Source organism: Chiloscyllium punctatum, chromosome 3 (genome assembly GCF_047496795.1).
Source record: "Chiloscyllium punctatum isolate Juve2018m chromosome 3, sChiPun1.3, whole genome shotgun sequence".
Classification (NCBI taxonomy): Eukaryota; Metazoa; Chordata; class Chondrichthyes; order Orectolobiformes; family Hemiscylliidae; genus Chiloscyllium; species Chiloscyllium punctatum.
The window spans coordinates 90213821-90241631 of record NC_092741.1 but is presented as its reverse complement, the minus strand read 5'-3'; the positions used below and the strand labels follow the sequence as shown (position 1 = coordinate 90241631).

Below are 27811 nucleotides of genomic sequence, written 5' to 3'. Positions count from 1 at the left end.
ACGGGGGTGGAGTTGGATAGGGTTGGGGTTGGACAAGGGCAGGACCATGGGCAGCGGTGGGATGGGGTTGAACAGGGGGCTGGGTGGATTGGATGGGGGGGAGCAGAATTGGGGGGGGGGTAAGACAGGGGGTGGGGTTGAACGGTTGGGGGATCAGATGGTGGGGGGGGGGTGGAGGTTGCAGCCCACGGGTGTGCTGCTACCTAGTCTCCTGAAGGGGAAGCGGACTTAGCAAATGCTCACTATGTCATTCCCATTGTACTGACAGGAGTGGGGTGGGGAGACATCAGCAAAGCTGCAGGTCCCTCACACACAAGTGTCTGTCTGCTCAGAAACAAACCCTGAGACAGAGAGAGGAAAAGGGAAACTTCCAAAAACTCCAAGCCTCAGCGAAGTGGCATTGAATGAATTAACTGAATAATCAATTATCCAAATAAAATACTGCCCACCCATCTCGTTTGGATAATCAAGGTTCCTCTGCATATCCATAATGTAATATGACCTTTTGCTGTATTTTCTCTTTTTTGTACCTAAGGTTTGTACCTCTGTACTTTGTACCTAATTTGGTGCCATGTGCTGGTGACATTGTACACTTTTCACCATACTCCTGTTCTTCTGTAATTGAGTACACGTGATAATAAACCTAATTCTAAATATAAATTCTAAGTAATGTCTGAAATGCTTCCTTCCTTCTTTAGGAGGAAAATGCATACAACCAGAATATACCTACATGAAGGCTGTGGGTGGGTTGAGATGCCTGACCTCTGACACCTTTTGAGGAGCTGTCCATCAAACTGGCAGAAGAGCAAGGAGAGTCTGACTATTTTAAAAGGGAGTTTGGATATCGACAACCATCGAGTAAGAAAGCCTCTAAGCAACCACATCCAATAGCGCATCAAGTATCAGTCTCAATAAAACCTTAGTAAAGTGGGTAGCTTCCAACAACAGCAAGTCATTTTTTTTATGCAGCCTCTGAATCTCACTCTCAATGCAAACAAACCAAATAGCTCCAGCAGCCAGGTCCATATCTATTGGCACTCGGCCTACATCTCCGAGGAGAAACAATCATAAGCCCGAGGCACCCAACTCTCCCTCAGGGTAAAGACATTCATTTTGGTCCTATCCTATCTCAAGTAGGCTGAAGTGAGCACAGCACTGACATGGACCCGCAGTGAGAGGAGACAGAAAATGTTGAGGTCTCTGACATTCAAAAGGCTGGTGCTGAACAAGCCACTGCACAGCCCAGTGTGGAATATGGGCCTCTGGATTCAGCCATGAATGAGCTGGTGGTGACTCAGGGCTAAGCAGGAGAACGTCTCTCAGAGGTGCCAGAGATCATGCACAGACTACAGTGAAGGGTATAGCAGCGTCCCAAGTTCTGTCTGATATTGGGTTCCAGCAAGCAAGCGCATGACTGCCTCCAGGAACTGAGTGGAGATCAGGTCCAGCAGAATAGTGAGTTTCAGCCAGATAAGCATGGAACTTTCACTTTATCACCCAAAGCGGTGAACATATTCATTCACTGGCTCATCAAAAGTGGGAAAATTGGGCCTCGACCTCACTCCAGCTACCCCATTCCTCAATGGGTGAGGGAAGTGCCCTGGTATGCCAACAGGGAGGAGAAGCAACAAACAGGCAACCGGGAATTGTTATCTCAGGGCAGTCCCTGCCAGACCAACACCTCCCTATATCAGGTCAGCCTGAGAAGGTTGCCACGACACCAAGGCAGGTGTATATTGTTCATGATCAGGTTTGATTGCCTCAGTTGCGCATGTTGGTATTGTATAGGAATGTATACTAACAAATCTGGAGTCCCTCCTACTTGCACTGTGCATTATTTGACAGACCATCTTTTGGAAACAATTTTGAAAAAGATGATGGTTTAAAACTTTACCTTCAACTCTTTCACCCTCTTTCTCCCCAGAACTAAAGATGGTCTTCTCTTTCCTCTGGGATTCCCTCTGTCCTTCTTCAATCTCCTTATAACCATGGGTCTCCATCAAACTTATTGTTTTTTCTCCATTCTCATTCCCACTTAAATCTCCATGCCCAGCCTCACCATGTCCTTCACTCCTTAGACTTGTCTTCCCTTCCCAAGATTAACCAATTGTGTTCCTCAAAGAGATCTGTAGCTCCTACCCTTCCTTGTCCCTTTCAGTGAGATTCTCCCCTCTGCATCTCAATTTCTGGACCTCAGTTCCTACTGTCCAGCAATACTCATACGCTCTAAGTTCGATCCCATCTGTTCCTTTCTACTCAGTCCAACTTTATCTGTCAAGCCTCTTTTCAAGAGAGTCTTCTCTTTAGTATTGCCCTCTTTTATTTCAGACTCCCTTTCTGTTGAGCACCATGTGTCTTCCCCAGTGATGTTTGCTGAAGCATCCATCAGTGTGGGCTTCCCTTGCTTGGGATACAGAGCCCTATCTTTTTTTTTATTTCAAAATATACTTTATTCATGTAAATAAATCTCTGGTACTTGTACAATTTTCCATGTCGTTCATAGTTATATACATTGCATGTCTTAACATTACAAAGAACAAATTGAATTAATCGAATTCACAGTCATCCTATTAACAGTTACCTTTATTAACTATCCAGTCTCTTGGTATTTGGCTGTGTTTTCAGCGGAACCCACCTACTGAGTGGGTGCCCTGTTATATGAAAGCAAATGCAACTTCTTTAACCCCCAGTTTATGGGGTTACCATTGTTCATTTGACTGTCCTGTCTCTGGGGTGGCTGTCTACATCCCCAAGGTAAGCACGTACTGCTGGACCTTCGCTGGGCTGAGGTAGCTATTCAGCTCCTCACTGGGGTCATTTACCCGCTCTGGTGTCATTGAGCCAGGGCAAGGGTCCTCACTGTCTAGTTCTGTGTCTAACAATGGGACTGTCAGAGGATCACAGCTCTCGGTTGCCTGTAGTTGTGGGGCAGTGGGTACCTCCTGGTTCTCACTGGGTGGAGGGTGGACTTCGGGGGGTCCGTTGTTTCCTGGTTGGGAGAAAATGCCCTCCTCTTTACCGACGGCGCTCTGTCTCTTCTTCTGGTGGTGATGGCCTTCTGTGCGTCCATCTTCCCCCTCCGAAGAGCTGGCCGTTCCTCCCTCGTGCAGCTGTCTTTTCCCCTTTTGCTGGGAGGCATTGGGGGCCTGGCAAGATTTTCTCTTCCTGTTTTTAACAGGTATCCAGTCCTCTGCCTGCTTGATTACCTCCTCCTCCATTTCTTCCATCTGCCCGGCTAGAGCTAGGATCAGCTGCTGTGTATCTCCGCTGGCTGCCGCCTCCTCCACTCCAGCCTGTTCTTCTTTCTGGGTGCCACCAGACTCCATTTCCCCGCTCTCCAGGTAGACCTTACTGGTCTTTGGGGGTCCACGGCTCACATTGCCACCTCCAGCCATCTGTGCGTAAGTGGGGCCCCCACGTCTTGGGCAGGTCTTATACATATGGCCCGCCTCTCCGCACAGGTTGCAGCTCTTTTCTTCCTGACAGTCCTTAGTCAGGTGACCCTCCTGTTTGCAGTTCCTGCAGATGGTCACTTTGCAATCCGCCGCCAGGTTCGGCACACTTTCGGCTGCCCTGCATATGTCAGGTAGCCTCTGCTCCCTCCAATTGCGAAGCTCGAGGGTGAGTGGAGGATGTTCCCACTATCATCGGCCCTCAGAGTTACCCTGACCTGCCGCTTACTGGTCCAGATCCCAAAGAGGTCGATCACATCAGTGGCTTCTCCCTCAACTTGGACGTACCTTCCCAGGAAGGTCAGGACATCAGCCGCTGGAACATAGGGGTTGTACATATGGATTGTAACAACCCGATTCCTCTGTGCAGGAAGCACACACAATGGGGTCGCCGACAAGATGGAAAACAGCGGCTCCCCTTCCTTCTCCTTGAAGACCTTCAGGAGCTGTTAACACTGCTTCACGCTTCTGAAGGTCACATCAAAGTAGCCTGCCCCAGGGAAATCCTGCAGGCAGTACACACCCACAGCATCCCAACAGTACCTTCTTAATAAACAAGGTGCGGTCGAATGGTGTACGATCCTCAATCTTCTTCACAGTCACCCTGACTGTGTTTCGAACCCCCTGCCCAGGGCTGCAGGCAGCTGTCGAGGCCATAGCTCTGAGGTTGGCTGGTCCCTGAATTGGCGTTAGGCCGAAGCTAGCATGAAGATCCACCAAGAGCAGGTCAGCACAACCAAACGATCCTCCAACGTCCAATTATGATCCAACGATGATCTCTTCACTAGCTCTGATGACTCGGAACCTGTTCTGATAAGAACAGATACTTGATCCTAACCTCGTCCTGGGAGAACCACCTTGGTGATCATAGGGCTTACCTGGCAGGGGAGATACCATCAGCCTTCTTCCCATACACCGTCAGTGTTTAACTACAACAAGCAAGTCTTCCCATGAGCTGGGTGGCCCATTGAACCTTCACTCATTACACTGCAAGGATTTGTACAAACAACTTGGTTATGAAGGAACCAAGTTACTTCAATTTACTGAAGGAACTATCTTATTCTCTCCAGAGCTTGGATGAAAAGGTCTACCTTATCTGGTATTTACCTCATGTATATAGTCAGGTTTGTGAACACATTGTTCCCCACTTTTACATAACCAAATTGCACCCTTGAAAGTAATTCCAGCAGGCTATTAAACAGTATTCACAACAGGCTGATGAATGTAAAAGAGTTTCCCAAACACAAAGGATGGGCAGAGGACTGGTTTAACAGGTTCTGAAAACTTAATGGAAAACTTTAACTACTAAATCTTTGCCCCCTGTTCAATTAATTTCTCTAGCCTGCCCTTCTAAAAATACTGGATGGGCACGGGAGCTTCCACCCATTGTCTCAACTGCTAGTGCACTTAGTTACCACCTTTCATGTAGAAACTGTCTGAAGTTGCTTTCAGGAGGGGTGAAGGCCATGTTAGGTAATGGTATGTATGAATACCAAGCTATGGACAGTAAGAAGAAATTACCAAAACCTTGGTTGAAATGATAGGATTGGAGAAGGTAGCTAAAGGATGCAATGAAATTGCACTCATGAAATGGGTTCAGGAAACTCAGCTGAATGTAATAATTGTCTACCTCCAATGCAGTCATGTTTCTCTGATTAACAGCAGACAAGTGATTGGTCTCCTTGATTTTTTCTTGTGCTTCTTTCAGTAGCTCCTGTGCTTCATCAAATTTGTTTTTGTAATCAGCGAGTTTCTTCTTAACCTCATCCTTCAGCCCTTGTGTGTTCTTATGTGGATTGTCGAACAACTTTTTCACTCTCTCTAATAGTGTGCGGGCTGTGCTAAAGTAAAAAAAAAAGTTAAGGTATTATTATGATGGAAAAATGTTTCTACTTTAGAGTATAAATCAATAAGGGCTGGTTTTCATAACCCTTCCCTCAGGGTATGCACTTTTTTTTTTACAGATACAAAGACACTTTGTAATATCTCTGCCCATATTATGTTGCATCAAACTTTCCGGAGATGGGAGATGGGGTTTAGTTTTAGCTTTCAGTAGCTGATGAGGCTGTGAAAGCTGCTGCATCCCTCTCTCTCTTTGCTACAAAGAAAAACTTGGGTTCTCTTCCTGCTGCTAGAACTGCACGTGAGGCATGTTACTCTGTTACTGAATTTGTCTTTGCCAAAGGGTGTGCTTAGGGGATGGTTTTATATTGGAACTGTTAATGAGTAGTTTACTATTTTGTTAATTAAGTTGGTAGAGTCACAGTTAAGCCAATTTGTTTTGTTTTGTTCTGTATTTTAACTGCAATGTATGAATAAAGTGTGTTTTGCTTCAAGTTTGAACTGCATTTGGAACACAACGCTTGGCACTTGCCTTAAAGACATGAAAAAGTTCATCTCTAAGCTATCTCCTTGACATGTTTTGAAGGGGTTTGATCTGGTCCATAACAGTGAACACAGAGGGAAAACCTGGAGTACCAGCATTCCTACTTATTCCAACACCCCTGAAATCATTTAAAATGTACCTTGTTGATGAAATTTTGAGAATACCGTATGGAAGACTGGACAGACAGAGGATGTTGTTCGGTCCTAAAACTACAATCTGGACCTTAGAGAACTACAAAAAGACAATTGAAGCATTTAGCTGTAGAAACGCCATCATTCAGAGTGTTGGCATTCAAAACTACCCCAATGGAGACATGACTCCTCAACAAACACGGAATGATTTTTAAGCTTCAGCTAGTTTCTTATCAATTCCTATGATCTCTCTAAATCACAAGTTGAGTTTAAGTCACGGAGCTTGAGGTTGAATTTTTGTCAAATACTTGAGGGACAGCAATCATAGGACGTGTATTATTCACTGAGAAAAGTTGAGGAAATTTGACAGACTGCAATTTCCTGTCTAAAGCCATACTGATGGCAATTTATTAGATTGTTCTTGTACAAGCTTCAAACTTTCTTCTGATAACTGATTCTATTATTTTACAACCACTTATCCTTTTCCAATCTATTGACTCAGCTCACATATTTCTCCCTAACACTCTCAGTAATCTGGGATAAATAACATTTATTTTTGAAGATTTATTTTCAATCCTTTAAGCCTGTCTTGGATTTCTATCACCTTGGTTAACATTGTTTTTAATAATATGTTGCTCATGGCTTCTGCTTTGAATCCATTTCAGGAAGGAATCACTCAGAATATTAAGTATTTTCTGCTTGTCTGCAGTTGCCAGTCTTTTTGCTTATTTTATGGTTCACACCTCTCCTAAACAATCCCCTTGCTGTTGTGTTCTTAAAGAAATGTTGTTTTATTCTGCCTCAGCTGCTTTGATTTTCTCTAGAGCCTTATAAAAACTCCTCATTTCATCTGTTTGATGTGTTTTTGCTGGTCTTTTGCTTATCCCAATGACTCACTTCCTCTCTTTCCCTCCAGGAATTGCAATTTGCCTTCACCATTTTAATTAAATCGATATAAAAATGATTGTTGTGGAAATGTTGAGTTTACTAATCATGTCTTGAGTTCTCATTAAACAAAATTGAACTGAGGTTAGAGTACATTAAAAAAAAACACAAAGACTCAAACTACATACTCGAGTTCATCTTCAACCATTTCCTCATGTTTATCAAATGATCTGCCACGCATCTCTGCTATCATCTTTTCAATATCTTGCTGAATATGCTGTAGATTTCTGTCTGTGACCCCATCCTTGATTCGAAGGGTTTCATTTAATTTTTTAGCTTTTTCTTTTAAATCTGGGAAGACAAAGAAAAGGACTTAATTTTGAATCATGAAATTTCAATAGAGTTGGAGACTATCATTTATACATTGCTTTCATTATAACATCTCTCAGAAATGTGCAACTTTACATAAATGAATCTCATTGGAAAGCAGTTCTGATTGTATTAGTGTCATTTTGCATACGTCAAAAAATGCAAGATGAATAACCACTTCATTTGTTTTTGACATTGGCAGAAATGAAGAGAACTCTCTGCTCCTCTTGAACTGCATGTAGAATCTTTATCATTTGTCAACAACACTAAAATGGGAAAAAAAATTGGCCCTGGATTAACCTCATCAGAAAAGCAGCCTTTTAACAATGAAATGCTCCCTCAATACGACATTATCTGGGTAACCTTGACTATGTATTTGAGCACACAATCATCTGAGCTTAGTTACCAACTGTGCCTGAGTTTAGGTTGAGATTGATTTAGATTTATTTAATATTGTCACTTGTACAGTGAAAAGTGAATCATGCCACCACATTCCAGAGCCATCCTGGATTGCAGAATAAATTACTGAATAAATTGAACAAATAGTCAAATACTGAAATTTGATATTAAATTGATATTACTAAATCTGAAATATCTTCAAAAGGTTATCTTTCCCTCTCGGTAGACTTCACCCTCTTTGCTCCGTCAGTTGTGCTATCTGACATCATCCCCGCTGTCCTGGCAATGCAATGCTTTTCTGCTACCACCAACACTATCACTTCTGTGCCCGCTGCCTCAGAGTTGGAGACAGACACTTTGTGTGGGTCCTGCAGCTCCTCTGAAGCTGGACATCAACTGATGGGGGCCTCTCCTTTTCCAATGCCATCACCCAAGATGGAGCGGCGATGGAGATACATAGGACCCTGGGGCCTCCCACAGGAGGACATCAGGAGGCCCCAGGGCAACAAAAACCAAAATAAATGTGACCGAGCTATAAAGCCAGAAAGACAACGATGAAGCTGTGTGAATGCAGCTGAACCCCACTCTCAGAGCCAGACACTGGCATCCCTGCTGTCATCTTAGATGTGCCCCAGCAGAGATCATTACACAAACCTGTGATCTCAGACTGGCATGACAACAGCACACAACAGAAATGTTCACTCATTGTAGTTTGTTGGTCAATTTTATTATATGGAAAATTACAAGCTGTGCATGCCTGAAATCTTGATGGTCGCTCCAGTGACCAATGCTGCTACAGGCAGCATAAAGTTGTAAATTTGGGCTCAACATTTTTATTTATATTTAATTCTAAACACAGTACAGCTGAGTTCATACTTACTGATTTCTATCTGATTCTATCTAACAATAAAACATTAAATGTTTAATGATTTTACTTCTTAATGCTAGTACATTGTGAAACTCAAACCTGAAGCAATAATTATACAAAACCACATCATTCTCATGTTTTTACACTGGCTTGAGAATTTCTGGAATCCTCAAGTCTCGTATTGGAAAAAATTGCTTTGCCAAATTGGTAACAGATACGTGGGCTAACTTTCTTTCAAGATAACCATATTATTTTAAGAAAAGTTGGTGATATATGTTGGAAATCTGAATCAGTATTCACATATAAATTTTGGCTGGTGGAACAGGTAGAAACAGCATCTCACACAAACTCTTTTTTTAATAAAATGGTCATAGTGACATAAATATAGGACAGAGGCAAACTGTAAATGAAATAAATGCCAAATGTTAATAGTCATGGCCCTTCCACAGGCCTTTGGGCAACCCTATGGCCTTCCCATGCATCCTCCATGCCTATGTATCCAGTATTCAGTATGTTCAGAAACAATGAGCTGTATAACTGTGGTCAAGGTTTGAAATGTTGATGAGAAAGAACCAAAACAATCTCTTCTGAAAAACAAAACTCCTACTCTTACAGCCTTATAAAAGTGCACTGTACTCTACAGCCTTAAATCTTTCCCAAATAAACAAAACACATATTAACATACCAGTACAAAGCAAAAAATAACTTATTACAACTTTATAAAGATGTTAAGGCATACATTTTTCCACAAACAGTTTGAACAGGCCCTCATTGAACTGATTCCATTAGTGAATTCAGCCAGGCTTTTATGATGAGGCCACCTGAAAAAAACAGATTTCTGACTATCTGTTTCTCCTAAATAGGGAAGACAGCTTAAACTTAAGCAATTCACCAAGGCTCCTTCAACAGTATTTTCAAAACGCATAAGCTCAATCAACTAGATAGACAAGATCAGCAGATAATTTTGGAAACTCCACCAAGCTCTCCACTAAGACATACATCACTGTGACCTTGAACTATATTGCCATTTCATCACCATTGACAGGTCATCATGGAACTTCCTTCCCAATAACACTGTGGGTGCAGCTAAGAAAATGGCTTCTCAAGGGCAATTAGAGTTGGACAATAAATGCTCACCGAGCCAGTGATGCCATCACCCCATAAACAAACATAAAAGAAAAGGGATGGGCAATAAATACTGTCTAGCTAGCAATGTACACATTTTGTGAACAAATTAACAGAGGGCAGTGGTGGAGAGTTGTTTTTCAGACTGGAGGCCTGTGACAAGTGGTGTGCCACAAGGATTGGTGCTGGGTCCACTGCTTTTCATCATTTATATAAATGATTTGGATGTGAACATAGCAGGCTTGTTAGTAAGTTTGCAGATAACACCAAAATTGGAGATGTAATGGACAGCAAAGAAGGTTATCTCAAAGTACAATGGGATCTTGATCAGCTGGGCCAATGGGCTGAGGAGTGACAGATGGAGTTTAATTTAGATTAATGTGAGATGCTGCATTTTGGAAAGGCAAATTGGGCAGGACTTATCCATTTAATGGTAAGGTCCTGGGGAGTGTTGCTGAACAAAGAGACCTTGGAGTGCGAGTTCATAGCTCCTTGAAAGCAGAGTTGCAGGTAGATAGGATAGTGAGGATGGCATTTGGTATGCTTTCCTTTAATAATCAGAGCACTGAATATTGGAATTGAAAAGTCATTTGCAGCTGTACAGGACATTGGTTAGGCCACTTTTGGAATATTGTGTGCAATTCTGGTCTCCTTCCTATCGGAAAGATGTTGTGAAACTTGAAAGGATTCAGAAAAGATCTACAAGGATGTTGCCAGGGTTGAAGGACTCGAGCTACAGGGAGAGGCTGAACAGGCCGGGGCTGTTTTCCCTGGAGCGTCGGAGGCTGAGGGGTGACCTTGTAGAGATTTATAAAACCATGAGGAGCATGGATAGGATAAATAGACGAAGTATTTTCTCTGGAGTGAGGGTGTCCAGAACTAGCAGCATAGGTTAAGGGTGAGAGGGGAAAGTTTTAAAAGGGACCTAAGGGGCAACTTTTTCACACAGAGGGTGGTGCGTGTAGGGAATGAGCTGCCAGAGGAAGTGGTGGAGGCTGGTACAATTACAACTTTTAAAAGGCATCTGGATGGGTATATGAATAGGAAGGGTTTAGAGGGATATGGGCCAAGTGCTTGCAAATGGGATTAGGTTAGTTACGATATCTGGTCGGCATGGACGAGTTGGACCAAAGGGTTTATTTCCGTGCTGTACTTTTTGGTAATATAGTTATCTGTTAAAAGATTTTGCAGTCCACGCTACGATTCATGAATCTTCCCAGGAGCTATGAACCATGAGTCTTTAAGAAGCTGCCCATTTCCCATGAACATTGCTTGAGTGTAACGCTGCAAGAGACTGACCTCCCTGAATGGAGCCAGCTGGGTCAGTGGGGCAGTGTGCAGGCTCATTACCTGCATTCTTGTCCCAAAAATTGCTGGGAATGGAAACTGGGGTTTAAAACTCAGACTGAAGTATCGCCTGTCATCTTCAAAAGCCTTTTGAATCATCCTGACCTCACAAAAATAGCGGCCATTGGTCCCGATCGTATTTCATTAAGCTAAAACACTGTCAAAGACACTGACTCACAATAATTGAACTCCAGAACTGACCTTGAAAATGCAACCTAATTATATTTATACAAATGAGTTGATTTTTACCTTGGGTAGCCAACATAGTATATCTAATGGATTTTTCTAACTCCTTTGCTCGTTTGTCAGTTTTTTCTGTGTCCTTATCAGTTTGTTCACCATCTGCTGAAACTTTTGTTGTCTAATTTTAAAATAAAAATAATTTAGTTAATAAATGATTTGGCTAACAAAAAGGAAAATGAGTAATGTTATTTTAATTTGTAAATGTACTTGTCAAATGTAGAATTTATTCAGAAAGCTATAAAAACTAATACAGTATTGACTGATTGCTAATGCAAATATTTATTTCAATGTTATGTCACATAATTTTTTTAAAATTAAGTAAATCAGCTCTGAATCTTCTTATCAGATCACATTGTATGTGCTGAAAACAAACAGAAATTTCAGCTCTATTTTGACGTTAAATTCATAATACTGTATTGTCCCTTACTCTATTCAGTAGCTCATCCATCTCTGTGATTAATGTGTCCAGGTTACTATCAGCAAGCTGTAGAAGTCTCTCTGGTGCTCTCTGGGGCGACATGAGGTACTGCAGATACAGGGACAGGTTCACAAATTATAGGAAGCATTCATATTAAGAAGAAAAACATTGAAACTATATTACAAATGAGTTGGCATCTTTATTCATTAAATACAATTAGTATACGAGAGATTATGAACTCATATTGACTGTAAACACTAAAGTTATCAAATGTCAAACCCCAATTCTTCTTTAGTATTCTGCCAGCTACAATGAATGGCATTTTTTTTAAATAGGAGGAAGTGAGGACTGCAGATGCTGGAGATCAGGGTCAAGAGTGTAGTGCTGGAAAAGCACAGCAGGTCAGGCAGCATCCAAGGAGAAAAAGAATCGATGTTGCGGGCATAAGCCCTTCATCAGGAATAAGGCTTCAATTTATTTTTACAGATCATTGTCCATAATTCAAGAAAAATCACAAAGCAATTTAATCACTTTTAGGTTTTATATTTAGAAGTCAATATAAAAGAAAGATAGCTGAATCTATTTAATCTGCCACATATACACATCCAAAGACAAAATTAACTTCTGAGGACGTACATTTCAAAAGCACAATCATATTGCAGCAGTTCTGAAAAAGCTGCTTGTTGACTTGAGTAAAATTGGATTTTTCTGGGACAATGGAAACATTGAGAAAACTTGCTGTGCACTGAAGACTACTTAGATGTGCTATTGGGCAGGGTGCAATAGTGGAACCTGGAAATTTAGCTGTGAATGAGTAGTGAATGGTGTTGAAATGTCATCTCTGGGTATCACAACAAAATATATGTTAGCTTCAACCTCTTCTTTCTGTTTCATAAAATCATTCAGTGGACAACATGTTGCATCACTGTCCAACAGTGACATCACATTGTATTGCTTCTTAAAAGCAATATGTTGCATTGCTCATGGTAACATGTGTCTTTCTCTGTGCAAGAAACCACTGAGACCCTACAGTTGGCTTCACAGGGCACTTCAGGATTGGGTGTATGTCAAAGTCCAATTGTCAGAGTCCAAGTCTCAAGTATTCTCACAGCAGGGGCTGGGTTCCCTGGCTTGGACCAGCAGAGTGCGACTGATTTCTGTCCATGTTCAGGTCATCAGGGAAGAACAAAAGCTAGCTGATCTCAGGAGCAATGCACAGTGCACAGGTACAAAGGCAGAAGCATGCAATTTGGGGAAAATAAGCATATGAAGATCAAGAGGTAACATCTGGTAGGCACCTGTGCGGATCAAAAAGCAAATGTAACAGCAGACAAGTAACATTATGAGGAAAGGGGAGGGGGAGATGGTCATGGTGTTGGCTCATCATGATGATTGTCTGCTCATTGAATTCTTTAAAGTCATGCCAGCATCACCTGTATATTAATAGAGGTCTTTCCTGTTCGGATGTGAGCGTTTCACTATTAGAAACCTTTGTAGTTTTATGCATGTTAATAAATAAATAATGAATCATTAATGAGACTGTGTACTTTGGATTGCAAAATGGCAAAAGTGCTGTTGACTCCTTTATGAATTTCTAGAGAAGTTGGAAACGCTTTTGAAGAGTAGGCGAGATATTTGAAGTCCTAGCTCTGTTAAGCTTTCAATTGTCCTTCTCTTGAAGTTTGAATAAAACAGTTTGTCGATCTTTGAGAGTTGAAAGAAATCTGTTCTACTTCCACAGCTGTTTATTGCAATAATTCTAAATAATATTAACATAGTATTCATAACGGTTGAATGCTTTCCACAACCAATCAATATTGCAGTTGAGTGCAAGGAAGGCTGTAAGTTCACAACTTGATGGACAGTGCAGAAACACTATTAAAAGGTTAACTATCATTGATGGGCCATTATGAATACAAATGTTTTTTTTAAAGAAATAAAGTAATTGAGGAGATATAAATACAGTATATTCAACTGGCATTCTTTTCTTTAATTATTGTGAAAACTGTAATAGACATAGTAAAACAGTGACTGTTTAAAAAGAAACCAGGAATCAAGGCAAGATTTTTAAACAGCTCATGTCAGGAGTCAGTAGCCTCTCTGGGTGCTGCTCATGCCTGCCTGGAGATGTTAGACCTGTCTCCATCCTGCATCCATGTCTCCTTCCTGAGTGTGATGGTGCACTTTTCTCCAAGGTGGGTCTGCTGAACCAAGAGATTACCTGACTTGTACTATTCACATTCAGAGTAAAAATCTACTGCCAGACCACTGAGTATTTCTTCCCTCTGTTTTCTTTATTCTTTTCTAGACACATGACAGTCATTGGCAACACCTGATAGAATATTCATTCTTGCAAAAACTAGCAGAAAATGGCAGGTTGAGGAAAAAAAAACACTACTGCCTGATCAGTAATGGAGAAACAGTGATATAAATAAATAATAACAGCAGAAAACAGTTTTTTGATTAAAAAAAAAACACTCAACTAACTTTAATGAATCGGATGAAGCTTTCATCTACCAATCACTTTGATTTGATTTGATTTTTAATTATCACATTACTTAGATACAGTGAAAAGGTTTTTTTTGCATGTAGTACAGGCAGATCATACCAAACAAAGTGCATTAGGGTAATAGAACAGAGCAAAGAATAAAATGCTACAGCTGCAAAAAAGGTGTACAAATTGCAAGGTCAATATTAAATTTAAAATTTAAGAGGTCCATTCAGAAGTCTAATAACTGCAGGGAATAAGCTTCTTGGCATGTGTTTTAAATTTTTGTATCATCTGCCCAATGGAAGAGGTTGGAAATTATTATAATTAGGTGGGAAGGATCTTTGGTGATGTTAGCTGTCTTCCCAAGGCAGCAATAAGTACAGATGGATGATGGCTTGCATGATACACTGGGCTGTGTTCACAACTTCCTGTAGTTTCTTATGGCCCTGAGCAGAACAGTTGCTGTACCAAGCTGAGGTGTGGGCAGTACCCCTAAAGCTACATTTGTTTTTCTTAATCAGTGCAGGTTTTGCTTGCTGGATCAGCATTCATTGTCCAGCCCTAATTGCCCAGAGAATGGTTAAGATTGAGGAGCGCATTACTGTAGGTCTGGAGTCACATCTAGGCCAGACATGATAAGGATGGCAGATTTCCTCCCCTGAAGTACAATAGTGGACCACATGAGTTTTTACAACCATCAATGATGGTTCATTGGTTGCCATTATTGAGATGAATTTTTAATCCCAAATGTTATCAATTCAATTTAAATTGCAACAGTGGTCATGGTGAGAATTGGATCTCTGTTGTCAGGACATTAGGAATTACTAGTTCACAATTCCGCTCTTTCGATGTCAAAGAAATGTAGGCAATTCATTGTGGTATATACTTAAAACAATCTTCATTAACATCACAACTATAACATCAAAACATATTTAAGTATATGGGAATTAGTTTCCCAGGAACGCTAATGGGGACCGGCAGCCCCTGCCGTCAATAGTGCTACAGAAAATGCTATGGCTGTTGGTGGAAGAGAAAACCCTCAAGCCAAGGAATCAGTGGTTTTTGGAGGGGTGACTTCAAGTGGCAGGTACAAAGGCTTCCCATCCCCAATTGACAGGCAGCCAGCACTCATTTTGCTTTTCAGTTTGCTTTCAAGTGAGTTCATCCAGTAGTGCTGGAATTAGACCCTCAAGTGTTATTTAATTTTACATTCAAGATAATAGGTGTTATGTTGTGATAATGGTGAACATGGACTACCAACATTCAACCTCTGTCATCTCAGTTTTAACAGGAGAAAGTGAAGACTGCAGATGCTGAAGATCAGAGTCGAGAGTGTGATGCTAGAAAAGCACAGCAGATCAGGCAGCATCCAAGAAACAAGAGAATTGACATTTCAAGCATAAGCCCTTCATCAGGAATCTCATTTTTAAGAGCCAATACCTTATTTTTAACAAGAACAAATACTGACTTTAAATAGCTGCTGTGAATATCTAACCACAGATTGAGGCAAACTAGGTGAAATATACTAAACGTGCCACACTAAAATTATGAAATCATCCAAGGACAAGGAAACCAGACAATTAAGTCAGTGAAGAAATTTGCTTCTTTGTAAATTGTTCAAATATTGGGAGCTGAAAGCTTACATATAGAGTATTCAACTTGAAAGGACAATGGAGTGGACTCAGGAATAGACAAAGATCGATAGTTGCTTTGAACAGCAAGGCAGAGAGAAAATGAAAATGAAATGATAACAAGAAGATGGACCTCTTTCTTGTTCTATACCTCTACTAATCTTGAAGTCAATGTTTAATGAAAAAGCAACTTCTTAGAGTAGTAATTCACAAGATGTAGATGTTGCTGGCAAGGCCACCCTAGCCTATCCTGGAGGGCAGTTAAGAGCCAACCACATTGCTGTGATAAAAACAATGACTGCAGATGCTAGGGGCAGATTTTGGATGAGTGGTGCTGGAAGAGCACAGCAGTTCAGGCAGCATCCGAGGAGCTCACATTGCTGTGAGTCTGGAATCATACGAAGACCAAATAGGCAGGGATAACAATTTCCTTCTCCAAAGAACATTCGTGAGCTAGGTAGGTTTTTTTCAATAACCAACAATGGATTCATGGTCATTAGACTCTTAACTCCAGATTTTTATTGAATTCAAAACCCACCATCTGCCATGGCAGGATTTGAAGCCGGGTCCCCAAAACATTACTCTCTGGATTAATAGTCCAGCAATAATACCACTAGACCATCACCTCTCATTGAGGAAGACTTTGGACTATAACCATTCACCAAGACCTCAAGATCTACTACTTCAGAACATGAGTCAACAATTAAACAACTGGTCCTACGTTCAAATCAAACATTTCTTTTTAAAAAAGATATAACCTATTCATCCAGTCAATAACAAATCATTCTCCTTTATATTACATGCATTTGGGTATGTCATTGATGTTGTGTTTTCATTTTGTTCATCATTAGCAGGTAATAAACTTCTTTCTTACACTCAAGAAATCCTTGTAACTTGGCTCTTTAATTTTGATCTTGTTAGTTATGTGCTTCAATTTTTACTTGCAACTGACTGAGAGGGTTAAAAAAAGATCCAATTTCCCCTCCTCACCTGGTCATAACAGGTGAAGGGTTTCCTGATGAAGGGCTTTTGCCCGAAACGTCGATTTCGAAGCTACTTGGATGCTGCCTGAACTGCTGTGCTCTTCCAGCACCACTAATCCAGAATCTGGTTTCCAGCATCTGCAGTCATTGTTTTTACCTGGTCATAACAGTGCCTATTCAAACTCTTAATCTTTCAGTAAGTTACATGCTTATACTTCTCCTTTGGTTTTTGAAAATTAGACCTTCCTGTGACTCTTAGCCTTACAAAGGTTCAATTGATCCAAAATTGTAATTTGCATTTAGCTCAAAATATTTACAATTTGTTGGTTACATCAACAAAAGAAAAATGCTTTACAATTTGCTCATCCACCAAAATGGTGTTTGCCATTAATAGAATGCTGCTGTGGAACCAAAAAGATATTCTGCCATTGACACAAATGATTAATGTGGTATCACAGTTTGAGTACTCATGTGATGCCTGACTTGCAGGTTGTACATCCCAAAGACTGATGGATCATATCAAAAAACATTTCCCTTCAGATGTTCGTACAGGGTACTGCCTACACCCAACCATTCTGCATGTGTAAAACTCAACGTAGGATCTAACATTAGATACAATTCTGCAATTCAAGACCATTTTCAGAATAATCCTGAATATACAAGGAATTTGGACCAGAGTCCAAGCGAATGGCATTAATTAGGGCTGTAGACAGGGCTTTAAACTAAATGAGGTGGCGGGGGGAGCAAGAGCTTAGTTATTGGGGAAATTAGAAAATACGAATTGAAGGAAGAGGTAAGAGAGCAGAACTCAGGAGAGATTATTAAAATCTCCAGCACAGACACAAATAGGACAGAGTGTATGGAAAAGGTTAGCAATCAAACTTGAGGACACTGGACAAATGAACAACAATGAGAAGGGGGTCAGTTAATACAGGACTGAAGGTGTTATATCTGAATGCAAACAGGATAAGAAATAGGGTAAATGAGCTTGTGGCGCAGATCAAAATTGGCAGCTACGACATGGTGGGCATCACAGGGATGTGGCTCCAAGGAGATCACACCGACCAGCATGCAGACCCTAGTTCCACTTAATAAATTTGTGCTCCTTCCCGCTACTGTGATCATGTTGGAGGGAATCCTAAGGGACACAACTTAAATGTATTTGGAAAGGCGAAGACAGATTAGGGATAGTCAGCATGGTTTTGTGCCTGGGAAATCTTGTCTCACGAACTTGATTGAGTTTTTTGAAGAAGTAACAAAGAGAATTGATGAGAACAGAGCACTTGACGTAATCTATATGAACTGCAGTAAGGCATTTGAAAAGGTTCCTCATGGGAGACTGGCTCGCAAGGTTAGATCTCATGGAATACAGGGAGAACTAGCCATTTGGATACAGAACTGGCTCAAAGGTAGAAGGCAGAGAGTGGTGGTGGAGGGTTGCTTTTCAGACTGAGGCCTGTGATCGGTGGAGTGCCACAAGGATTGGTGCTGGGTCTACTACTTTTCATTATTTGTATAAATGATTTGGAAATGAACATAGGAGGGATAGTTAATAAGTTTGCAGATGACACCAAAATTGGAGGTGTAGTCGAGAGCGAAGAAGGTTACCTTAGAATACAATGGAATCTTGATCAGATGGGCCAATGGACTAAGGAGTGGCAGGTGGAGTTTAACTTAGATAAATGCGAGGTGCTGCATTTTGGAAAAGCAAATCAGAGCAGGACTTATACATGTCATGGTAAGCTTCTAGGGAGTGTTGCTGAACAAAGAGACCTTGGAGTGCAGGTTCATAGCTGCTTGAAAGTAGAGTCGCCGGTAGATAGGACAGTCAAGAAGGCTTTGGTATGCTTTCCTTTATTAGTCAAAGGATTGGGTATAGGAGTAAGGAGATCATATTGTGGCTGTACGGGACATTAGTTAGGCCACTTTTGCAAGATTGTGTGCATTTCTGGTCTTGAAAGGATGTTGTGAAACTTGAAAGGGTTCAGAAAAGATTTACAAGAATGTTGCCAGGGTCGAAGGATTTGAGCTATAGGGAAAGGCTGAACAGGCTGGGGCTGTTTTCGCTGGAGCAACAGTGGCAGAGGGATAATCTTATAGAGGTTTACAAAATCATGAGAGGCTTGGATAGGATAAATAGACAAAGTCTTTTCCTCAGGTGGGGGAGTCCAGACCTAGAGGGCATAGGTTTAGGGTGAGAGGGGAAAGATATAAAAGAGACTCAAGGGGCAACTTTTTCACACAGAGCGTGGTGCGTGTGTGGAATGAGCTGCCAGTGGAAGTGGTGGAGGCTGGTACAATTGCAGCATTTAAAAGGAATCTGGATGGGTATATGAATAGAAAGGGTTTAGAGGGATATGGGCCAAGTGCTGGTAAATGGGACTAGATTAGATTAGGATATCTGGTCAGCATGGTCGAGTTGGGCTGTAGGGTCTGTTTCTGTGCTGTACATCTCTATGACTCTAAAGTAATAAAAAAAACTGATGTAATATCATCAAAATTAAAAACAGCAAGTTAATATTTTCAATGCAATGAGTACTTGTCTTGACTATTATTTCTCAGCTATTTTATTAATATATTTTGGAAAACTACTTTGAAGCAAAAAATATGTACTTGCCTTCAATTCCTGAGATATATTTTCATATCTATAAAGCACTTTATAAGGTGGGGGGAGGGGTCCTGAGAGATTCAGCCTGGTAATTAGCTGATTAAGTTGTTCAAGGTCATTCAGCAGAAGTCCAGTGCATTCATCATCACAAGCTGGTGTAAAATTTATTCAATACAAAACTAGTTAGACTATCAGCAAACAACAATAAATAAATATGCATTAGAATCTCAATAATCAATTCAAATGCACACTGTCTGTTTCACACTGATATAGCAAACCTTCACTACATTTCATGGAACAATGGCTGATTTCAGTGAAGTTGTATAATTAATATAGATTGCAGTCTTGAATATATTTCAAAGCATCATGCAGCAAATTATTATTGTAATATTGTACCATTGTTACTATTGCATATGGTAATAAAGTACAAGAATATTAAACTTTCATATACAACATCAATTAAATGCTCATATTTTAGATCAACTTTGCTGAATAAATATATATATCTTTTCCACATTGTGTGCCACATGACAAAATAAGGCTTTATTGCTATGAATCAAAAGAGTATTTTTTTATTCCCCATTTACTGAAATATGACCATTATCAGTTTTGTAGTGTGCATGGATTGCCGTGAAGGAACAGCAATATATTTCCAAGTCAGGATGGCGAATGGCTTGGAAGGGAACTTGCAAGTGGTGGTGTTCCCATGTATCTGCTGTCTTTGTCCTTCTATATGGAAATGACTGTAAGTTTGAAAGGTGCTGTCTAAGGACCTTTGGTGAATTTCTGCAGTGCATCTTGTAGATAGTACCACCTGCTGCTACTGAACATCATTGGTGGAGAGAGTGGGTGCTTGTGGGTGTGGGCTGCTTTGTCCTGGAGGGAATTAAGCTTGGAACTGCACTCATTTGAGCAACTGGGGAGTATTCCATCACAGTCCTGATTCATACCTTGTAGATGGTGGACAGGCTTTCAGGAATCAGGAGGTGAATTACTCATTGCAGTATTCCCAACGCTTGATCTGCTCTTGCAGCCACAGTTTTAATATGGTGAATCCAGTGGAGGTTCTGGTCAATGGCAATCCCCAGGACATTGATGATGAGGGATTTAGTGCTGGTAACACCATCAAATGTCAGTGGTCATATTATCTCTTATTGGAGATGTACATTGCTTGGCATATTATGTGGCATGAATGTTATTTGCCACTTGTCAACTGAAGTCTTTTCTTTTAATTCATCCATTTCATGTTTAGTTTGAAATCATAGCCTCTTCTCATTGATCTGTTTCTCAAGATGTACTACATCACATACTTTCTACAGTAAACTACGGGCTGCAACTTCTTTGTCTCTTCTTCTATTTTGACTTGTCAATATGTTTCTTTCCTTATTTCCTTCCATTTTCTTTCCACCTTACTTTTGTATCAGTTCCTTTGCTTCTCCTTCTCTCAACCTGCAGCTGCCCACAGTTGGATACTATTTTGGGGGAATATTTCTTCCCCCAAGCATATTTGAGAACATTCCTATGATAATAAACTTTCTTAATGAATGCTATGATGATCACACAAAAAATTAAACATTGCTTTATTTCATGCAAAATGAAAGGCAAACGTCTGGCACAACCAACCTCAAAACTAACTGTGAAATGTTAGCACTTTCCAAAGCTGACAACTGATACTCATCAGTGTGAAAATAGGAAACTTAAACCCGATGTTAAAGCACTGCAGACACTTCAAAACAAATCAAAAGGCAAACTTCAAAAGCATGGCTCAAATCCTAAGACAGCAATTCATGCATATGCTTCCCAGTTGTGCAATGTCTCCTACCCTACCTCATGTTATCAAAATCGTTGAATTTCTGTTAAGCAGTAGATAGGAAAATGTTAGAAGGTAAGTTCAAGATTTCACAGATCCTGTCGGGAGCAATGCATAAATATAGTGCATTTTGCAAAATCGTCTTTATGGATATTTAGCTCTACTTCCAGCTCTCACTATCTTTGAAAAGTGATCCCTGCTGGGGGTGCGGGATCATTAAATTTAATTTTACATCGACAAGGCCAAATATATTTAAGAAATTTAATTGTGCCACTTACTTTGTAAACGTAAGGCACTCATGCCACTAGCAATTTTGTACAAGATAGAAAATGGCTGCAGCTTATTAGAAACAAGCTACCGAAAGCAAAGGTCAGACCATTATTTCAATGCTGCCAAGTTTCAAGTGTTTTATCATATAGAGATCATTAGTGGGACTGAGAACTGATTATTCAACTGCTGAATGAATAAAACTCCATCAAAATATATAATTAGCTCAACATGGCAAAATCAGTAAGCCTAACATAATAATACATCACTTTTCTTGAGGTGATAGATTCTTGGGACTATCTTTGTGGAGTTTGTCATTAATTTTAGCATAAAGAGTAACTCAGAGAGAGAAAATAAGCTAAAGTAAGGTGGAAAATATTCAATTTGAACAATCAACTCAATCCTACACTGAGCAGTGACAACGAAATTGACAATAGATGAAAAATTACCTTTGGCAATGTACGTGGATAACTATTTAGCAGGTCAGATATTTGTCACAAATTAGAAATGCATCTTTTTTTTAAGGGAATGTATTATTAATGAGACTTTTCAAAAATCCTAAGGGAAGTTATATGATGATACTTTAGCATTAAGAGGCATATTTGGTCATTTTCTTTGAAGAGAGGTTTTAAGACAGATGTGCAGAGTTGTCAATATGAATTCAATAAAATGAAACAGTTTGTGAGATCTTGTTAGTTTTTTCAGAGTCGGAACAATAGAAACAGCCTGAAAGTGTGGGACGAAGCTTCCACAGGCTTTTTTGGCTTTCAGTACCAGTTCCTGGGGGCTTGAAGTTGGGTTTGGAAGCTGCAGCACATCTATCCCTGCTACTCTTTTTCATACACACACACACACACACTTTTCCACCTGGACTGGAGAATTGCATGATTTATTTTATTGAATGTGTCTTTGCCAAGGGTGTGTTTATGGGATCTTAATATATAGTAGCAATTACTGTTTAGCAGTTAAATAATCTAATTTCTGTTATGTTTTCCAATAAAGTTACTGCAATTTTTTCTTTCTTTTATTGTATTTTAATTGTAGTGTATGAATAAAGTGTCTTTTGCTTCAAATCTGGTAGTTTGACGAACTGAATTGCATCTGGAATGCAATTCCTGGCATTTGCCTTTAAAATAAGAAAAGGTTCGGGTCTAGGCTATCGTCTTCATATATTTTGAGGTCTGGTCCATAGCAGATAACCAAAGGTTAATACCTCTGTATAAATAATGGATAGAACAATGCTTACTAAAATATTAATCATTCATCAACTATTATTGAAAACAATACGTTTCAATTGTATGACTTCCAAACTCATCATGGCCACGGACCTTTACTGTTGGTCTTATTTTCAACCTTTATAGCATTGTCTTCACAAACCTCAACCTATAACCTACATTTATAAGCGGGGGTTAAAAAAATTTCCCATGACAAAAACAAATTGTCTACCACCCAAAATGACTAGCTCAGCTTCATTATTTTCCAGAAGATCAAGTCCTCGTTACTTCTTTAGGAAGTAATTTTTCAGTGATAGCACGCAATAGGAAAACCAAAACAATGTCAATTATTTCAATGAATTCAGTGATAATCCATAAAGTCTTTCATATCAAATTCAGGAAGGTTGGCCACCCTTATTTGTGATATGCAACCAAAGTCAAATGAAGAGCTAACTTTGTAGTAAAGTGTTACAAATCTACTAGCACGTCCATTTCTGGAGAGTTTTCTGACAATGCAGATGCCTTAATCTTTAGCCTGGTGAAAACCAGAGCAGCTACAGACAGTAGAAAATTATGAGGAAACAAACTGAGAAATAAAAACATGGAAGTGCACCAAATAAAGAAAACTAACTGCAAGATTTGTTGCAGACAGTCTCAGAGATGTACAACACAGACACAGACTCTTTGGTCCAACTCATCCATGCTGACCAGATATCCTAAATTAATCTAGTTCCACTTGCCAGCATTTGGCCAATATCCCTTTATTACCTTCCTATTCATATATGCATTCAGGTGCCTTTTAAATATTGTAATTGTACTAGCCTCCACCACTTCCTCTGGCGGTTCATTCTATACACGTACCACTCTCTGTGTGAAGAAGTTGCCCCTTAGGTCCCTTTTAAAACTTTCCCCTCTCACCCTAAACCTATGCCCTCTAGTTCTGGACTCCCCCAACCCAAGGAAAAGACCTTGACTATTTACCCTCTCCAGGACTCTCATGATTTTATAAGGTCACCCCTCAGCTTGCAACACTCCAGCGAATAGGCCTATTCAGCCTTTCGCTATAACTGAAACCCTCCAACCCTAGCAACATCCTTGTAAATCTTTTCTGAACTTTTTCAAGTTTCACAACACCCGTCTGATAGGAAGGAGACAAAAATTGCACACACTTTTCCAAAAATGGTCGAATCAATGTTGTGTACAGCCGTAACGTGTCTGCTTGAAAGAAATAGATTTCTGGGTATAATATGTTTCTTATTTGTAAATATATCAGCATTTAAGTCAACATCTTAGAATTATCAAAGGATGAAAACTAGGCACACTTAAGGCAACAGTAGCATCCTGAAGCTTTGAGAATTGAGAAGCTAATTGCACTTTGCTAGAGATTGTTTCAACAGTGTCAGTATCAAATTGTAGAGGACTGACATTGAAAGCCATTTGGATAGAATCCTGCCATATCTCCTACCTGTATTTGTTGAAAGCCTTCTTAAGCTGAGTCAATATCAGTGTGGTTTATGAACTCCAGCTATTTGAATTCATCATGTTAGGAAAAAATGTACATGGAAATAAATCAGCACACACGGTTTGAGTAATATTATGAGTTAGGATACGTACAAATACATTTCGTGCCCTCGCGAACATGCCACTCCATGCAGCTATCGCAGGTCCAGCCCCTCATTCCTGGTATGCAACTACACTGACCAGTGGCTTTGTCACATGGTACAGGTAATGAACCAATAGGATCACACTCACATTGTATACAAGAGTTTCCTTCAATTCTTGGATTACCATAGTAACCAGGTGCACACCTAAAAATTTACAAAATCAGTATTTGAGAATGGTAACATTTAAATGCATTTGTAACATAAACTGTGAACCCAGAAATCCTGTGAGAAGCTTTTTGGAACTGGGCCCTGGAATTTACCCTTACTCATTGGATGCATTGCCGATCCAGTCACCTTTCATAGAGTCATAGGGTCATTGAGATATACGGCATGGAAACAGACCCTTCAGTCCAACCCATCCATGCTGACCAGATATCCCAACCCAATCTAGTCCCTCCTGCCAGCACCCTGCCCATATCCCTCCAAACCCTTCCTATTCATATACCCATCCAAATGCCTTTTAAATGTCACAATTGTACCAGCCTCCACCATTTCTTCTGGCAGCTCATTCCATACACGTACCACCCTCTGTGAGAAAAAGTTGCCCCTTGGGTCTCTTTTATATTTTTCCCCTCTCACCCTAAACCTATGTCCTCTAGTTCTGGACTCCCCGACCCCAGGGAAAAGACTTTGTCTATTTATCCTATCCATGCCCCTCATGATTTTGTAAACCTCTATAAGGTCACCCGTCAGCTTCCAACACTCCAGGGAAAACAGCCCCAGTCTGTTCAGCCTCTCCCTATAGCTCAAATACTCCAACCCTGGCAACATCCTTGTAAATCCTTTCTAAACCCTTTCAAGTTTCACAACATCTTTCCGATAGGAAGGAGACCAGAATTGCACACAATATTCCAATAGTGGCCTAACAAATGTCCTGGACAGCCGCAACATGACCTTCCAACTCCTGTACTCAATACTCTGACCAATAAAGGAAAGTATACTAAATTCCCTCTTCACTATCCTATCCACCTGCGACTCTACTTTCAAGCAGCTATGAACCTGCACTCCAAGCTCTCTTTGTTCAGCAACACTCCCTTACCATTAAGCGTATAAGTCCTGCTAAGATTTGCTTTCCCAAAATGCAGCACCTCACATTTATCTGAATTAAACTCCATCTGCCACTTCTCAGCCCATTTGCCCATCTGGTCCAGATCCTGTTGTAATCTGAGGTAACCCTCTTCGCTGTCCACTACACCTCCAATTTTGGTATCATCTGCAAACTTACTAACTGTACCTCTCATGCTTACATCCAAATCATTTATGTAAATGACAAAAAATAGTGGACCAAGCACCGATCCTTGTGACACTCCACTGGTCACAGGCCTCCAGTCTGAAAAACAACCCTCCACCACCACCCTCTGTCTTCTACCTTTGAGCCAGTTCTGTATCCAAATGGCTAGTTCTCCCTGTATTCCGTGAGATCTAATCTTGTTAGCCAATCTCCCATGGGGAATGCCTTCCTGAAGTCCATATAGATCACAGCTCTCCTTGAATAAGAGGAGTTTGGATATTACCCATGACTAGCCCACCATTTCTGGTGCCTGCAGGGCCACAAGCAGCATTAAGTGTGTCTGCATTCTCAGTCCAACAATATTTCAGTCTCACTGTTTTCTTAAAGGGCCTGCGTCAGGAAAACCAATAACTTCTCTGTTATACTGGAAATACCCAAAATCCTTGAGGACAGTAATATTAAAGGGCGGCATGGTGACTCAGTGGTTAGCACTCCTGCCTCACAGTGCCAAGGAACCAGGTTCAATTCAACTTTGAGTGACTGTCTGCGTGGAGTTTGCACATTCTCCCTGTATCTGCGTGGGTTTCCTCAGGGTGTTCCGGTTTCCTCCCACAGTCAAAAGATATGCAGGTTTTTAGAATTAGCCATGCTGAATTGCACAGAGTGCCCAGAGATGTGCAGGCTCGGTGAAGTAACCATTGGAAATTCAGGAATAAGATAGGGTGTCTGGATGGATTTTGTGGGATGCTCTTCAAAGGGACCCCATGTGCTGCTTCCACACTGTAGAGATTCTATGATAAAGCAATGCACCAATGTCCACTGCAACATCCAAATAGTGGAAAATGCTCTCTTACTTGTCTGGCATCAAACCACGTCCTCAAATTTCCAGCCTAAACCATCCAATCCTTTTATCTTTAGGTCCCCTAATTTCATTGCTAATGTATATAAGGAGTTGATTTATTAAAAAGATTTTAAGCATTATAATGTTTAAAGAAAATATGTCTGTCAAGCCTTGGAATTATTTTCGATAACTATATTTATTTAATTTTATTAACACTTCTTAAAACTCCTTGAATTATTATTTTACATACAATGATTAGAATGGCTTTTTACCTTTCACAGTGCAGGCCCTCATATCCTTCTTTACATGCATCGCAACGATAAGCATTATGTCCTTCTATAACACAGGTAGGACTAAAGCTGAAAATAATTAAATACAAATGGTCAACGAAAGCTCAATATTTAACAAACTAATCTAAAGATATACTACTTATATTTTCAATAGCAACAATAAATGCTAGACTGCATACATATAAAAATAACATCAACATTTAAGTAAGAACACAGTTTTCTCTGCAGGCTTGGGTTGAAAGTTGAGGCAATTTCTTTGTACTGCAGGATGATTCTTCCTTCTATAATAGCATATTGAAAGTGCAACAATGGTCAACATTCATTTCATCCACAGCACAAATAAAACTGTTCCATCAGGCAGCTGACAGGTTCAACTGACACTGAAAAGTCTGAATGAAACTAAGGCCACTACTGTCTCAACAAATGAAATCCTTGGTCCTCACTAAAATATTTTGAGTTGGTTTAACCACAGATAATGAGAATATTGATGCACAAGATAAAATATTTGCCCCAGGGGAATCCCTATTTTCCCACAAACAAAAATCAGGGGAAAAGAACAGAGATGTATTCATCTTTGAGTTTGTGAGAGGGGGTGGTTACTCACCTGTGCCTATGGCACACTCAACACTATCACTAAAATATAGATGAGGTGGGAAAGAATTTTCTGATCTCCTGTTTCATTATTTTTATGATAACATGTCAATCAATAAATTTCAAATGGAGAGTCTCTTTGTGGTTCAAGAGGGAAGAGGAAGTGCCGTTGTGGTGAAGTCATGAATGGACTAGTCATCCAAATACCCAGGCAAAGGTTCTGGGGACTTTTGGTGGATGGTGAAATCTGAATACAATACAAAACAGCTATTGTCAATTATTGTGGGGGTGGGGGTTTTTGGGGTGGGGGGGTAAAAACACCCACTGGTTCACAAATGTCCTTTCGTGAAGGAAATTTGCCATCTTTACTTGGTCTAGCCGACATGTGAGTCCAGACCCAAAGCAATGTAGTTGACTCCAAAGTGCTCTCTGGACAATTAGGGAAATGCAATAAATGCTGGACTAGCCAGCAATGTCCACATCCCCTGAATGAACAACAAGGGAAAGTTGTTTAAGTTTGTGCCTAAGCAATAAAAGTTACACAGATCCTAGGTTCATTCTCCGGTC

General features: G+C 40.3%; 1 protein-coding gene across 3 annotated transcripts in view; it reads right to left on the bottom strand.

Annotated features, from left to right (window-relative positions):
• lama2 (laminin, alpha 2) overlaps positions 1-27811 on the bottom strand; it is a 387170-nt gene that overhangs the window by 87396 nt on the left and 271963 nt on the right. For 2 of the 3 annotated variants that reach the window (XM_072556030.1, XM_072556033.1), the window contains 7 exons: positions 26636-26722; positions 24242-24435; positions 19346-19488; positions 11633-11731; positions 11212-11323; positions 7043-7205; positions 5083-5293 (listed from right to left, as the gene is read on the bottom strand). In XM_072556030.1, coding sequence (XP_072412131.1) covers positions 5083-5293; positions 7043-7205; positions 11212-11323; positions 11633-11731; positions 19346-19488; positions 24242-24435; positions 26636-26722 — 1009 coding nt within the window. The remainder of the gene's footprint in view (positions 1-5082; positions 5294-7042; positions 7206-11211; positions 11324-11632; positions 11732-19345; positions 19489-24241; positions 24436-26635; positions 26723-27811) is intronic. The other variant, XM_072556031.1, reaches the window with a different exon arrangement.